The sequence below is a fragment of the Nothoprocta perdicaria genome, unplaced genomic scaffold (genome assembly GCF_003342845.1).
Source record: "Nothoprocta perdicaria isolate Ctin4 unplaced genomic scaffold, notPer1 scaffold_71, whole genome shotgun sequence".
NCBI lineage: Eukaryota > Metazoa > Chordata > Aves > Tinamiformes > Tinamidae > Nothoprocta > Nothoprocta perdicaria.
In genome coordinates this window covers 2,143,355-2,158,878 of record NW_020455988.1, presented here as the reverse complement: position 1 = coordinate 2,158,878, position 15,524 = coordinate 2,143,355, and the positions used below count along the sequence as shown (strand labels likewise).

At 38.9% G+C, this 15,524-nt stretch overlaps 1 protein-coding gene across 2 annotated transcripts; it reads right to left on the bottom strand.

Annotated features, from left to right (window-relative positions):
- Positions 1-1,082: 1,082 nt before the first annotated feature.
- On the bottom strand, positions 1,083-15,448 carry INTS12 (integrator complex subunit 12). Of its 2 annotated transcripts, none has more exons than XM_026050871.1 (7): positions 15,343-15,448; positions 9,559-9,724; positions 8,130-8,279; positions 7,486-7,673; positions 4,510-4,669; positions 3,481-3,633; positions 1,083-2,039 (listed from the first exon to the last, which is right to left on the bottom strand). In XM_026050871.1, the coding sequence occupies exons 2-7, from the start codon at positions 9,712-9,714 to the stop codon at positions 1,467-1,469; spliced, it is 1,380 nt and encodes a 459-aa protein (XP_025906656.1). In that variant the 5' UTR covers positions 9,715-9,724; positions 15,343-15,448; the 3' UTR covers positions 1,083-1,466. The 2 variants fall into 2 exon arrangements, with proteins under 2 accessions (XP_025906656.1, XP_025906657.1); XM_026050872.1 differs by having other exon boundaries at positions 15,372-15,448.
- Between the last annotated feature and the right edge of the window lie 76 nt (positions 15,449-15,524).

Here is a 15,524-nt window from a genome sequence, read left to right as displayed (position 1 = left end):
CCATCCATTTGCAAGTGATGACTAGTTCATTGTCTTTCTACCACACCATCATTAAAACCCTTCTGTGCTAGAAAGCAGAAGAGCTTGATCCAGAGCCAGTAAAACGTTTTGATTTTTTTTTGTTGATATTTAAGTTACCCTTGAAGTCATAGGCAATATAGGAAGATACAGACCTTATTTCCATGCTCCTGCGAGGCAGCTGCAGTATGTACAGGCTTCCTTCTAGTAGCCACCAGCTAAGGCACAAGTCTGCATCAGCAAGATTTTCAAATTGGTAGGAAAATGCTAAGTAGACTTATTTAAGAACAAATTAGAATAAAACCTCCAGGTTTTCATTCAACTTTGTCACTAACTATACCAGATTGAAGAGATCTCTGGCACTTGTCCCTTGTATAAAGGGTGATTTCAAAAACTGTATTTTAAAATAATCATAAAGGCTAGAATAAAACAGTTTAGAGGCCACATTTTCCCAGGCAGGTTAAAAGACATTTCTACTGTAACTCATGCAAGGCCTGAGTTTTACAGCAGTACTTAGAACATGGAATACTTAGAAAATTGGAAGGTCTCACGTGTTTCAGGTGTCAGGAAGCTAATGCACTGACTCCCAAGATTATTTCCTTCCATTTTCTCCTTTTTTCCCCCCTAGACATTAGAAAATTAGAAATGAATTCAATTAAGATGTGCTTCAACTAGATTATTTAATTCTAATGCATACCAATTCCACTTACTTTCCATCTGTATTACAATAGGACAGTTCCAAGTTTCCTCACAGATTAGCACAGCTTGACAATAGTGTTAGCTCTATCACCCTTAGAGGTTAGGGACCATTCACCTTCTACCAATGCTCTTCCTGCCTTCTGCAGACAATTACAACACAAGTGACCAAAGTTTCTCAGTATAAAGACCACTTAATTCTCACTTCAAGTAGAATATATCTCTTTGTTAACTTTAGGAATCATTCCAAGAAACACATCCCTCCCCTCCTGAAGAATTGTATAATTTASGATTAACTTCATTAAATCTGCATAACACAACCCTGAACAGCAGAAGCATTTCTCAGTTTGAGTACTGGAAAATGGAGCAGGAAAGAGAAGCAGCAATGTCCCAGATTAATAACACTTTTATTAACAGTGCCATTTAAGAATGACAGGTTCTGGAAGTCCAATTTAAGGATGCATATAAATATTTTCTTTATATGTAGAAAAATCCAAGTTTAACAATACCATGTTTCAAAGCTTTGAGCTAAAAAACAAAAGGCATGTTAYAATGAATATTCTTCTTCTGTATTCAGTTCTTGGATTTGAAGTCAGAGAATTGCTAGGTTCAGTTAATCTAACCTCCTGTAGAACACAGATTTTGGTCTTCCCCAGATTAACCGCTGTTTCCATCTGGTAGCTGTGGAATTTTCCTTAAGAGGCCACCACTGCTTTACAGATCAGCACCACCACAGTTACCAAGCAGCAGGGTTACTTCTTGAGTTTCTTCTGAGCCGCTTTCTTCTTGACCATCTGCAGCCTTTTCATGGCGTTGAGCTGCGACTCCTGYGACGTGGGGCCTTTGAGGGAGGCCGGCTGGTTGGCGGCGTCCCCGGCCGCTTTGCTGGCGCTGCCGCCGCTGCTGGCGCCGCCGCCGCCGTTGCCGCCGGGCGCCTGGCCGGCCCCGCTGGGCGCCTGGCCGCCCGGGCTGGGGAGACCCACCTTGCTCACGTTGTCGCTGCTCACCGAGCGGCTCAGCGGCGCTTTGCCCAGCGTCAGCGGCGGCGGYGGCTTCAGCTGCGCGGGGCTGCTGCTGTTGGACGAAGCCGCTTTGGAGCCTTGTCCCGGTTTGGAAGCTGCCAACCCCGACAAGCCCACGGGTTTCTGGCTATTAGGAGAGGCTGCGGGTTTCCCGCTGGCGCTCTGCGCTGCGGATCCCAGCTTGGTAGCAGAGGGATTAGTGGAAGAGGTTTTGACTGCAAAAGCAGCCCATCCTGTAAGGCCGCTGGTTGCTGAAGAGGAAACACTTGTACTGGACGAGTTCCCTGAAACTGCTGCYGAGGTCTAGAAATAAGCAAACCATTTTATTAGAAACATTTATATAATAAATCACRACACAAATAGATCAAGCTTCGGCTTTTTCCCCTAGAAAAATCTACCACAGTTTTTCATCTGGCCACTACAGTTAGCAGCACTAACAAGAGAAAGGACACAGGTGCAGCTAACTTAATTTCCCAGTCAAATAAATCCAGTGTTTCCTTTTCTCTCTTGTCTTCTCTACAGCTAACAGGCTGCCATTTGGCATCATAATTAATAAAGTTATTGAAAAAGGGTTTAACTCCAGTAATTATAAGAAGCCCAAACTTGCTAAGTCTGACCAGAGGCAACTGCCTTGCTTTTGTCTACTGTGGTTACCTGGTGTTGCTTTTTAACAAGTTGACAGATGCTCAGACAAAAAAAAAATCAGACTGAACAATTAAATATTGCAGATATTAGTCTTTTGGACAAAACAGGGATGTCCAAACTTTCCTTCTTCCCATCTTATTTCTCATCACAATGCATAATTAGAAGTCTTGTTTTCCCATTTAGACAACGTAATGGAGAAAACTTTTTGTAGCCATTAACTGTTTCCTCACACCTCAATACTATCTAGTCCCAGGTTTCAATTCAGGATAACATACATGCTGAATTATTAATCCACATCTATAGATGACAATCAAAGCTAAAATTAAGATCCTATATTTAAATAATCTCTTCCATAATATAGCCAGATATTTTGTAAACAAAAAGATGCATGAGACTGGACTGCATTCCTACAATGGCACCTAGGAACATAACTGCRGCAGTGGAAGTTATTTACACATGTAAGCACTTGAGCAGGAGCATTTACAAGTTCCCATGCAGGCAAAGCAACTACAAACATAACTTAGAACACACAAATTGCCATGATTTTAAGTTAGAGATATGCTTTCCTAGATAAGGGTCATGGTTTAAGACTACTTTGTTATTTATTACGCTGCTACCACCTTTAACCAACTCATACCTATGTCCTGAATAGCTCAGACACGTGTAGCAAGATGTCTGAGAAGTCTCCTAAATTACATCTTGGGGATCAGTTGGGTTCCCCTCTTACCATGAAAAAACTTCTAATTACTAAACTATAGATATGTTAGTTGGCCACAGAGAGCAAACACCATCTTTTTACACAATTTTAATGGCCCCTACTTGTACAAAATATCATTAAAAAATCCCCGAGTAAACATTGTTCTCTCCTCTATAGAAAAGGGTCAGGAGCTGGGTGCATTAGAGACTCATAATTGAATTGAGATTTTTTTTAAACAATAGTTTTGCATTAGTACTAAGAGTGTTACGATACTATTTCATACACATGGAATAGGAGACTTTTTTCAGTTATGGTTCTTATGAAGAAAGACTGGCCTAATTRAGATTATCATATCTGTGCAGTGAAACAAACTCATCCTTTGGAAAATTTAAACTACATTACCTTGACTTCTGTTCTCTTGAATGCTAGAAAAGCTGGTGGGGTATCAAGTTTTAACTTAATTTCTGGCTTCTTGACCAAGGGATCTTTCACAGCTGGTGCAACTGAAACCACAGCAGGAGCTGGTTTCTGAGGTGTTTTTTGGGTCTTTTGAGCCTACATAAGAAGAAAATCCACAGATTAGTTATGGTCCTTACCACATTAACAGCTTGAACAAAGAGATCAGCATTCAGATTGCAGTCTAGCTTTTACAATACTTGATTTCAAGTTGAATTATGCTTGGGAAATCAAGACAGGATTGTAAAAGTAGTTCTGAGTATGATACTGGAGAAAGTTCAATCAAAAAGCGTACTGAATAGGCAGGCACTCCAGCATGGAAGATGTGGTTGCATAGGGAACAGAAAAGCACAGGGCCTCTACAAGAGAGAAAAAGTGAACTTGAGGAAGGTATGGACAGATGCCAGCAGTACTGACCCAAGTTGTGGGCATCTGCTAAAAGGCAGCAGGAAATGTAGAGTTTGTTAAAAGAGTTTAGCATCGTGAAGGGAAAGGCYGAATTGTTGCAAGGCCTATGAGTTATTGCAAATAACTCCTCTTAGTGCAAAGGGGTATGAGCATAATCAAGCTATTCAATATTCWGAGCACCCAGCAGCTCAGAGCTGGGCCAAAACTGGCAGCCTCTTGTTAGAGATAAGATTTCYACAACCAAGATGAAAATTAAAGCTATAGGCCTATATGATAGATTTGCACTGAAAGACAGCATCACCTGAAAGTGTTTACTTTCAAGTACTTTTCAAGATTACTTATCAAGTAGGAAAGAATGCTATTTGAGTTCGTTTTTTCTTCTAAAAATCTAAGTACATTTCTGCTCTTTTAGATGTTAAATTAAAAGGCACAGCAGCACCAACAGAAACATGCTGTGAAAAACAGTTCTTGAACAAGCCTCTGCCTTCGGTAACCTTTAAGAAGCTCATGCATCAAAAATAGCCTGCTGTCCTCAAGCTGTGTTCATACTAGACAAATGATTCTTACCATTCTCTTCATCTGTCTGGTACAGCGTGCACAATACCAAACAAGTCGAGGATCATTCACCTCCTTGTCTGTCACCTGAGGTTTATGGCAATCCTGGTGGTAGAGATTGTGGCACTCCTGACACTCCACTAACTGATTTCCAAAAGCAACTGTCATTTGCCTGCAGAGCAAATAGTTAAGAATAGATTATGAGAAAGCACTTTAAGGATTATCCAATTGTTGCAAATCAAGGCTTTATATAAGACTATTTTTGGTCTCACAAGTTTTCTACCCGTGAGAAATGAAATATTCCCTTCTCCTGGTATAAGTTTCTTAAATGATTTAGAAACTTTTATAATGTCAGCTCAAGAAAACTAAAARTTTTACATTAAATTCTATACATGCATAACTAGCAGTGTTACCAGTTCAATTTTTATATAACAGGTCTTACCCACTTTATTTTACCCWGGGATTCACTGTACAGTACCAATATGATTTTCACCTTATAGTAGCATCCAAAGACCTAGTCTGCATTTGGATTGTTCAGAAGCTTACAGCAAAACTATGTAATTCAAGACCAATAACTTCCAGAGACAGCCATGTGARTGCTTTCCATTCAGGAATTTAAGATCATCATCACGCAAGATATATTATTTTATAGAGGTTTTATTAGCCATTCTGTTGCTCCCTACTAACCAGAGACATTTGGAATTTGAGATAATAGCAAAAATCACAAAAAGATGGAACAGAAAGGATTAACTGTGCAGTGCTGCCTTGCAGCAAACATAAGCTGGTGATGAAGACTTAATTTTATGTGGGCCTCTGGTGAAAGTAATCATGCTGTATAAATGACAAATTAGTGATACACACATGACTAGAAGTACATCTGTGAATTAACCAAATACCACTTTCCTAGTGATTTCTTCTTTCAGATGACAAATCAGGCTATTTAACTGCTAAGCTGCTTTTGCTCCTATCCCTGAGGAGCAGGTATGCAGGTAACCATGGAAACTGTTTGTGGTGGGTAGGGAGGGGAAAYACCTCATTTCTTCCTATACCAGGAAAACAAAGTCAGAAGATATCGTCCATATGTCCACTACAGCATTTTAAGCAATATTTTAAAGTGTCTGCCCAAAGGAATAAACCTTTCAGTAACTCCAGCATCTCATTTTAGGCTAAAAGTAAAATAGTAAAAATATCACTCCCTGCAAAAAAACTGGGCCAGGACAAAGCAGTGGTATTTTAATCACATGCCTTAGGGAAGAAGTCATATCATCCTATTTGGAAATTATTGCAGCAGTATCTTCAGGAGCAGCACACAGTCCAAATAGAAACTTGATTTTTTTTCTATGGCCAAAAAAAGTTAAACTAACCTTACTGTAAGATGATTTGATAACCAGGAAACCCAGTGATCATTTTGCCTTCATAAAACAAAGAAATCCTTAGAGATAATCAAGATTTTAAAAACAGAAAACTTTCTGTGAGAGCAGAAGATGGGGATGAGTTCATTGTTACTTGCAAATTACACGCRATATTTCTTCATAGAACTGCAAAGCCATACTAGTGACTCCTATCTTTCTGGAATCTGCATATGTTGGAAAAGATGACATTATCTTACTACCCACTCCCATGTGGCTAACTACATATTACAGAACAAAAGGGAAAATCCTGAGCCTTGGGTGACTGATGCTACCTCTAAGGCTCCTTTTCCTGATGCACTTTCCTCCAGTGTCAGTTTAATAAGTCCYTAGTTTAGTAGGTCAAGATAGATGAGTCCTTTGCAAGAGCACTATGAAGTTGTGACCCTAATGATTAGCTAAAAGCAATGCCTTCAGCAGCCAGGTTAAGCACCGATTACAGAACAGCTACCRGAAGCACATCCCTGGCCTATGCTGCCCACAATAAGCTGTTAGCTGCAGTAGGCAGGATGGCTCATTCTCCTTCTTTACTGCTTGTTTCTCATTACACCTGAGCATGTTTTCCTTTGCCTTACGAGACAGTTAGTACACTAGAGCAGCTCAAGACCATCTACACTAAACTTTTCTTCCTCTCTTGCTCAGTGAGTTAATACCGTGTTGGTTTAGTATCATTTCAATATATTGTCCCTTAAGAGTCAGCAGAAATAGAATGTGGAGGAAAACAAGGTCAAATTGAAARACTTTTTATATTTTACATGAAGTGTTTCACATGCTCTTCCCTTTTCAAGGTCTGTAATAAGCTGCTGAACATTCAAGCTAATACATGAGAATCTGACATGAAATCTCATCAATTCATGATTAGTTAGGTCACCTTACCTAACAGCAGTGGCCATAGAAATGGCAGAAAAACAAAGTTATAAGGATATACAATCACAACTGGCTTAAGCTGAGTTCAAATCCATACTGCCACTGAAAAAGCAGTCCCATCTTTCTCCCTATCCTGGCTGGATACAGGAATGTGGGGCCATGTGCTAGAACATTACACTCACTGTATCAACTGAAATCTAAACCTACTGAAAAACCTGAGAGGGAAGGAGGTACAAGTGGGGAAAGAAACTGTTCCTTTCAGCAGAAGCAGAAACTTGCAGGAACATAAACCAGCTATGAAACCAAATCCTCGAGTGATTTGATCCCTGTATGTATATTTAAAAGCACATTTTATATTTTACTTCCTTGTAAATCTATCTTCTGTATTAATTTCACATAGTTTATTGGAAAGTGAAAGGAATGTCTGACTGGAGGATSAAACTTCCACAGAAAAGAATTTGCTTTAGAGTGCTGCTGGTCATTAGCCATTGATGTTGGAACTTGCTTTTCAATAGCTGTCCTAGATGTGCATCTCATTTAACTTGATTGTTTTTGACTGCCTTTCCTGAAGAGTTGTTCCCCCCTCCATTAAGAGGATATTTTTAGCTAGTTTTAGATGGGTGCYTAAGTGAATTCCAAAATAAAAACTTCAAGAAACAAAGCTAAATGGTACACAAAATCTACACAATTACAACGCAGCAGGTTGACTTACCTGCAAACAACACAGGCCAAACCCATTTCCATGGCAAAGTCATCAGCACTGGTTTCCTCAAAGCTAGATAAATCAGGCACRGATAAATCCTTGCTTGTCTGAACCGTAATAGGAGATGAACGAGCCTCTTGCTTCTCTAGCCTTGGTTTCTTTGGAGCATCAACAACTTCAGCAGTTTCCCCTTTCATCTGTTAAGCACAGAGAGAATGTCAAAAAAGCAGAAACCCAAGATATATTAACAGTGACTGAAAAGACTAGGTTACAAGTATATGAAGGTATACTATACTCAGCATACACACTACACCTTTGCCTTAGATGCATATTTTCCTCCAAAATATATCAGAGCTAAAAGCTCAAGATCACTTTTTGTGCATCACCTCAAAAGCCAATTGCCTTGGAAGATACACAAGTCACATTGCTACATTTTATTTACCTCTTCAGTTTTAGTATAGAGCATTCAGAATAAAATCAAAACCTTTGTTGGACTGCCCAAACATGATTGCATAAAACAGCTCATAAGTTATAGGCAGTTAGGCAAGAGCCGAGTTACACAAGTTACACACTTGTGAAGAACATTCTTGTGGATAAATACTTCCAAGAAGAGCAGCCAGGCTTCATCATTAGAGAACCAAGGTTAAACTTACTTTATCACCAGATCTCTTTTCTGTTTCTTTTTTCACTTTCTCCAATACAGCAGGCTTGCCATTGTTGCCTGAAGGCAAACTAGAAGCAGCTTTGGGTTCTTGCTTACTGGAAATAGGTTTGGTAACAGATACTTTTGGTTGCTCTACTTCCTAAAAAAATAAGAGAAAAAAATAAAGTCATACATGAGTTACCCTCTAGTTTTCTATTGGATGCAGTCTAGAAAAATACACCTAACATACAGATGAAAACATGGAACAACATTTCATGTCATTAAACAGCTACTCACCTATGTCTATATAGAATTGCATTTTGTAAGTATTAAAATTTTTGAAGTTTTAATATTACATCTACACATTAAAGTTGCAATCAATTAAAAGCTTTCTCCCACCCAGAGTGAAAGTGTTTATTTAGAAAAGTTTATTTGAAACATTAATTAAAAGTGAAAGTTTTCCACATTTGAAGTTCAATAAGATAATGAACAATTTTCAGATAGTTTAAGACAAACTCAATGGATGCTGAAAATACAAGTAGGCATCTGATATCAGACATCAATACTTCATTCCCTCATGGACAGAAATATTGACCTGTGCTTAATCTCAGTCCATATTCACCTTTCAGGTCAATACATTTAGATACAGATCAACAAAAACCCTTAGTTTTTATTAGTTATGCATTAGTGCCAGCAATGGATAACAAACAAGCAAGTCTGTAGATGAGTGATTAATCACAGCAAGATATTTGAGCAAGGCTTCCCCCTCTACCTAGGCAAGGTAATTGCCTTATCTGCTGCACATTCGCACTGGCCCTGAGCCTTGAGCTTCAGCAGGGAGTCAGTGAACTCACAGGGCTGAACCTGCACTCAAGTGAATTTCTTCCTGTCCAACCACTGTATCCCCATGCTCCTCACACTGTTCTTGCATTATCTTGCTAATAAACTAATCCCATGGACCAGAACTGCAAGGAAAGGCATCCTAATTTTTCTATTACTGTATTTTGCTATCCAGCTGATACTGGAGATACGGGAGACAGGAACAAGAGAATTTCTTCTAGCTAATTTTATAGGATTCAGCTTCCCAAACCTCTTGAGACATTACTCTGCTTCCTTGTTTCTTTCAAGCTTAAAATTAACTTTTTTTCCAGGACAGGAGATCCAGTTTTATCAGTATATAGCTTTTTGTTTGTGTTTGCATACTTTCAATGTAGTGCAGCATAGCTCTTACAGGTCTAAAGGTGAAAAGAATTCTTTCATTGACYCCAATTAATGGAATGAAGTATACTGCATAGAAGGAGAATGATGAACACTCTACAACTACTTCCCTTCATTTCTGACCCTGCTTTTAACATTTCAGCTGCAAAAGTCAAACAAAAAACAGCTGGAGCTTTAAAGAAGCATATGAAAACAGCCCATGCTCTCTTAAATTCCAATACCTTCTGAGAAGGACGATAGCTTGAGTCTGTTCCTCTGGCCAAAGATTCATCAAGAAGTGCTTTTAGCTTTTCTGCAGAATCCTTGCTCTTGGAATGCAAGAAGCCTAAAGCTTTCAAGAATATGGGATCAAGTTCCAAGTTCACTGCGGTAGCCATAGCASTATCTCTGAAGGAAGAACAGAAGAAACAAACCTTCATTCTTGTGGGGCATAACCCAAAGCACACAAGTTAACGATGTCACAGAACTTTTGACAGAAACATGAACATTACATAACACTACATGAAATCACAACTTGGGCAATACACAGATTAAAAACATACAAAGATGACAAATTGGAATGAAAACTGTAACCATGAAAACTGATTCTAACCAGCATTAGAAGATGACTGTTTGTGAACTTAAGCAAAGGACTTCAATTTAGCTTTATTCCAAAGACAGTCTCACATTTCAAATGTATCTGATATTCAGAAACTAAACTTGTACTTTCATAAAGTGAACAAATACTGCTTTAACAATACTGAAGTATATGAAAGAGAAGTATAGACTTCAGGAAAAACAATTTACAGACTTTTGGTACTTTTCAAAAGAATAGCTCATTGTAACATGCCCCATGAGAAGACAAATATGTATATCTCAATACAGATATACATATATAAATATGTAAAACTGAACTGCTGATTTGAACAAAATCTGAAGCAATTTGTTTAAGATTAGCTGAAACCACAAGAAAATTTCTAACTCAGACTTTATCCAAGTCTCCTTGTAACGGTCAATTGATTTTCACTTCAAGTAGAGACAACTCAGAGCTTCTAAATACCATATCCATGCAAATGGGATAAAGGGTAGAAAAATATCTTTGCTTGACAGCATTAGTTTTTGGCACTCTGGAGGCTTCTGAGAATTTCTGCAGCAGCTCTAGGGAACTCCAGTTGTAGCAGAAAACCTCCCTGCAAGACTAACTTGCTAATTAAGTTGCAATTATTGCAAATAGAGACACAGGAAAGGAACATTCCTGTGCTTTTCCAAAACAGAGGGGAGCTTGTTCTCTAAGTCTTCAAGCTTCAYTTGAAATATATCAGCACTTTTTTTCCCYCCCTCTCCTCTCTGTAACAAGTTAGAAGAGACCCTCRAAAGARCATTCATCACTGCAGCTCAGAAGGGCTGCTTGGASAAGTTTTCAGGTGGAGCATCCCAAGTTCCCCCCACACAACTGAACTGGTTTTGACACCTAAGGCASCCAACCTCTCCCATCCTGGCCTGCACACCAGCAGGGACAGGCTGCTGCCACAGCTCCCAAATGGCTCCAAGAAGCCTGACCTTCCTTCAGGCTTTTCAAGAGAAGAGAATCACTMTCAGGATCATCAAGGAGTTGAAAATTCAATAGACTTCATACAGGTTTTATCAGCCGACCCTGCAGAGAGCTAGCAATCCTCTTCAACAACCTTTTCTCTACCCCTTGATCTTTGCTACTCCTCAACTCCTTCTCAAGACTGTACTGAACACCAGGAACTTCCTCTGATCAAGCAGAAACCACAGTGGAAGCCCCATCCAGGGCACCTCAGCCTTTCTGATGTTCACAGCAAGTCAGCTCGGTGCATACAGAAAGCACGGGTCCTTTTATTCAAGCATCTAGCTCARGTCAATTGTGCTACTTTTTGTTCCATGTTTATGGCTTCCAAGCGTCAATAACACATCATTTTAAAGTAGGACTCCAATAAATCCCCTACTACATAGAAGCAGAATTAAAATACCAATCACAGAAATTGGGAATAATGTCTTGCTTAAAAAATCACTACCCACCAGAAAACCTTTAATACTTGTGTACATAAGGAACAAGTTACTAATGACTATTAGTAACCAATTTAGGACATTTACAGACATAAGAGAACTCATAAGGCATCTGTAAGCACACCAAATCCATTTTCATCTTTCTGAAGGTACCAGATATTACATTTAAGACATTTACTGCAAAGCAAATGTAAAAATCAATTTAAAAATAGCCTTGTGTTTATTTTACATATGAAGTTGCAGCAACTCTCTCTGGTCTCAAGGGTAAGTTAGGTTATAATTACAACAAAAATAACAGAAGTTTCCCATAAGAGGCATCTAGACTTAAATGGTTCAGGTATGCTATAACTTGAAACTTGGTACATATATGCTCAGTTTAGGCACATATTTTCAGATTAAGTCTATTCTTAAAGAATAATGTGATAACAATTGGTCTATTTATATTCCTATCTTTATAYACTATTAATGAAAATTAAATGGATAAATACATCCTCCTGATGGACCACAATGAAAACTGTCAAACAGACTAAATAATTTGCTTCATTTAACATGCTTTTGATAGGGGTCTCATAGGATTCACAAACTAGATCATTGGTTTGGTACTTGGAAAACTAAAATCTAGTTACATTCATTCATAAATTGATCTCCTACTGACAAAGTCCATGTATATTTAGCAAGTTCTTGTGCAAGAACTAGTACAGCACATTAATCATGAAGCCACAAGCTCTTCTGGGCAAGAGGACACCTTGACATCCTTGTCACAATAGGATTCTTGTACAGAAAAAAATCAACATTCTTAGAAAAAATTAGGAAAAAGTGAAGCATAACATTGGGTTATAGCAGTCTAGACATGCATGTGATACGAGTACTGTGTCTAACAACACTGCATTTTCAGACATGTTCATATTCTCATTCTTTTCAACCTGTTTGAGCTCATTCACATTTCTGATGGGTACAACTGAACATTCCTTTCTAACCAAGTGCATTCCTTCAATTCATATTGTAATGCTACAAATAAAGCTATTTGTTAACTTTGCAATACCTACATTCTTCCCTGACACTGATTACAAAAGAAGGACCTTCATATCTCCTTTAAAGCTACCTCTATCTTTTGCAGTAGTTGAAACTGCACAAACTACTCCTTCCAAAGTGCTATACTGCATTTAGTAACTAATGAACATCATTTCACCCCCCTTAGATTACTCTGGATTTTCTTTCCCCCCAAACTAATAACTGTGACAGTGGTAAATTTTGCCACTAAACCTTTTCTGGATCACTTTTGGATTTAACATTAAGTCCTAATGAAGAACATTTTTTAAAAAAGTAAAAGCTTAAAAGCAGAAAGTAAAATTGAACTTTCATCCTCAGTTTTAGTTTCTTAATCAGCTTCTAACATGTGACAATTTCTCAGTTAGCTCCCATGCTGGACATTTCAAAATTGAAAAGCCACAGTAGGTAATTGCAACAGACCAATTTTATTAATCAGTTCTCACTTCTCTAAAAATATTGTCCGAAGAACTTTGGAAAGACTTCAGAAAAGGGGTGTGCAAGACCTGCTTTGCTACAGCCCTAGGGAATCTCCTCTGCTCCTGCCCCACAAGCTCATATCCCATTTCCAGGCAGCCCAGCTCCTCAGTTACCAAACTCTGACTACACAAGTTACCCCAGGACATGCCAGTAACTGCAGCAGTTCCCAGTTCTCCAGCTGCTCACCACGTGCTAGCTCCTCCTGGCTCACTTCCTTGCCATCTAGACCTGACCCAGGCCCTGGAACTGCCTGTGAACGAGCAACCTTTTCCCTTTCAGCTATCAGATGGCTATATCTATTAGATAAACAAAAATCTGTGGCAAAGGAGCATATTTTGGTAATTCTATTATTTTGTTAGGAGCTTATTTTTAAGTTGCTTCAGGACAAACCAATTTCAGCTGACTCCATTTTATTTTAGAATAATTTATTTCATGTTTTTCTTTTCCAATTTGAGCACCTGAACAYTTTCTCAGACTTCTATATGCAAATCTGAAGCATGCATCTCCTTTGTTAAGATTTATAAAAAAATATAAAAAGAAATAATTCCTTTTTTCTCATCACCTTAACCTCCCAAGCTGCTTTCTGCACAGYTTACTGCACTAGCAAGTCAATATCTCTTGCCACCTTCCTAGCTTTGGTACACTACCATATTTGCTTTGCTATCCAAGCAACTACTGCTCAGTGATAATCTAGTAGAAAAAAGTGAAAAGGAAACCTTTATCTTATTTCTGGGTCAGTAAGTCTGTTGTATTTAAACAAACTACTYTGCAGAAATTCAAAATTAACTCTCTGGAAGAACTGATTTAAATTAGATCAAACAGCTTTGATACTTTGTTCCTGAATGAACTGGATCTGAACCACCWTATCACATGCCTATCTTTCAAAGTAAAAAAAAAAGGCACTCAATTGCAGAGCTGGAAATACTGATTTTCCCTTTAGATGGCCACAGATTGCAGTAAGTCAGTATCAGCAGCCCCTTCTGACAGGGAGTGGGCCTTCAGAAGGCTCCTGTTGAAACCTGCTCTTTCAGGCTCCAGTGTTTCTGTGTGCATAAGGGGGATCAGCAGCAGAGCCTTATAGGGCAGCTTTGGTTAGGTAAGTTTTCAGCAAGTTACTGCTGCCTTTGTGGTGTTAACTCTTCTTTCTTTCAGACATACTGCATGTATATCTGCATAAGATTTCTTACTACAGTTTTCCAGGCAGAAGTTTTTAGGTTTTGTTCCCATGAGGATATTTGTAAAGGTATGGTCTATTCTTTAGAAGCACTTGAGCACTAAGAGTTCCACAGGAACTTAAACAAAAATTTCTTAACAGTGAGGAACAGGTTGCCAAGAGAGGTTGTGGAGTCTCTCCTGGAGATCTTCAAAACCTGCTTGACACCATCCTGGGCCACCCACTCTAGGTGACCCTGTGTGTGCTGGGGGGTTAGACTGGATCATCTCCAAAGGTCCMTTCCAACCTTAAAGATTTTATGATTCTATCCTAGGTCAATTTACTATCAGTTTTGATTTTTATTTGCATTTGTTTCCTATAAGCTACTGCTTTTCTTTCTCAATACTTAACTGAAATAAAGCACATAAAGAGAAAACAGTCTTGATGCTTTGGACATCTTATTCTAGTAAAAATCTTTCAGATTAAAATATTGGGAGAGAAAAGTTTATCACAAGACTACACAGAGAACAGCATGCACTTACATAAAATCTGTTTTACTATTATTTGATCAAAATCACACAAAATAAAACAAGCAGTTAAAAAGCAAAGTATACATTTCTATCAAATTAACTTGGAGTAGAGAGCATGCTATGCAGTTACCTGCTTATATACCCTGCTTATATGTATACATGGATATACATGTAGTTAATTTGAATGCACATTTCAATGGATGATTATTTTTAAAAAGTSAAAAGCAAGTTAACAAGTCCTTAATTGAAAGCATATAAGAATGGAATAAAGTTTCACACATTTTAATAAGCAACACATCTTTGTTGCAAYGGAGTTAAACCACACCCATAAAAAGATTTTACTAAAACCAAGTAAATAAGTCATACATACATACACCACTGCAATTCACCAGCTCCTACCACCACCAAGGTTCAGAGCTCTACTGAAAGGGACCTCAAAACACTGGTTAAGCAGGTGGTGCTGTTTAAGTCATTAGCACATGGACTTTCTCCATTATCTTYTGCACCTGCACTCCACTTCCACAGCTTGCTTACCTAAATTATCAGCTGGGCAGACCCCCTAAGCAGCCTTGGCCTGGGAGTTTCTAGGCAGAGACTCCAAGTTTTAATTAAAACTGGATTTCTTGAGAAGCAACAAAGCCAGAACCCTATGCTCTACCACATGCTCCTCACAAGCCTCTCCTGCCTCTTCCCTTAAGGAGARGACAACACTTCTGACTGGGTAAAGAAAATTTCAATTCAAAAAAAAAGTCTTTAATGCATTTTTGAATTTATATATAGCCCACCAAGCTGATGCTGCGGCCGAGACACGCACAGTTCAGGACACGGAAAGAGGGGAGAGCAACCGCCACAACCGTTTCCAAACGGCCGTTTCCAAACGGTCGCTCCCAGCCGCCGGCACCCTCCGCCGGCGAGCAGCGGGTAAGGGCCCCGCAGCGAGGGGCGCGCGTGGCTGTGGCTGTGGCTG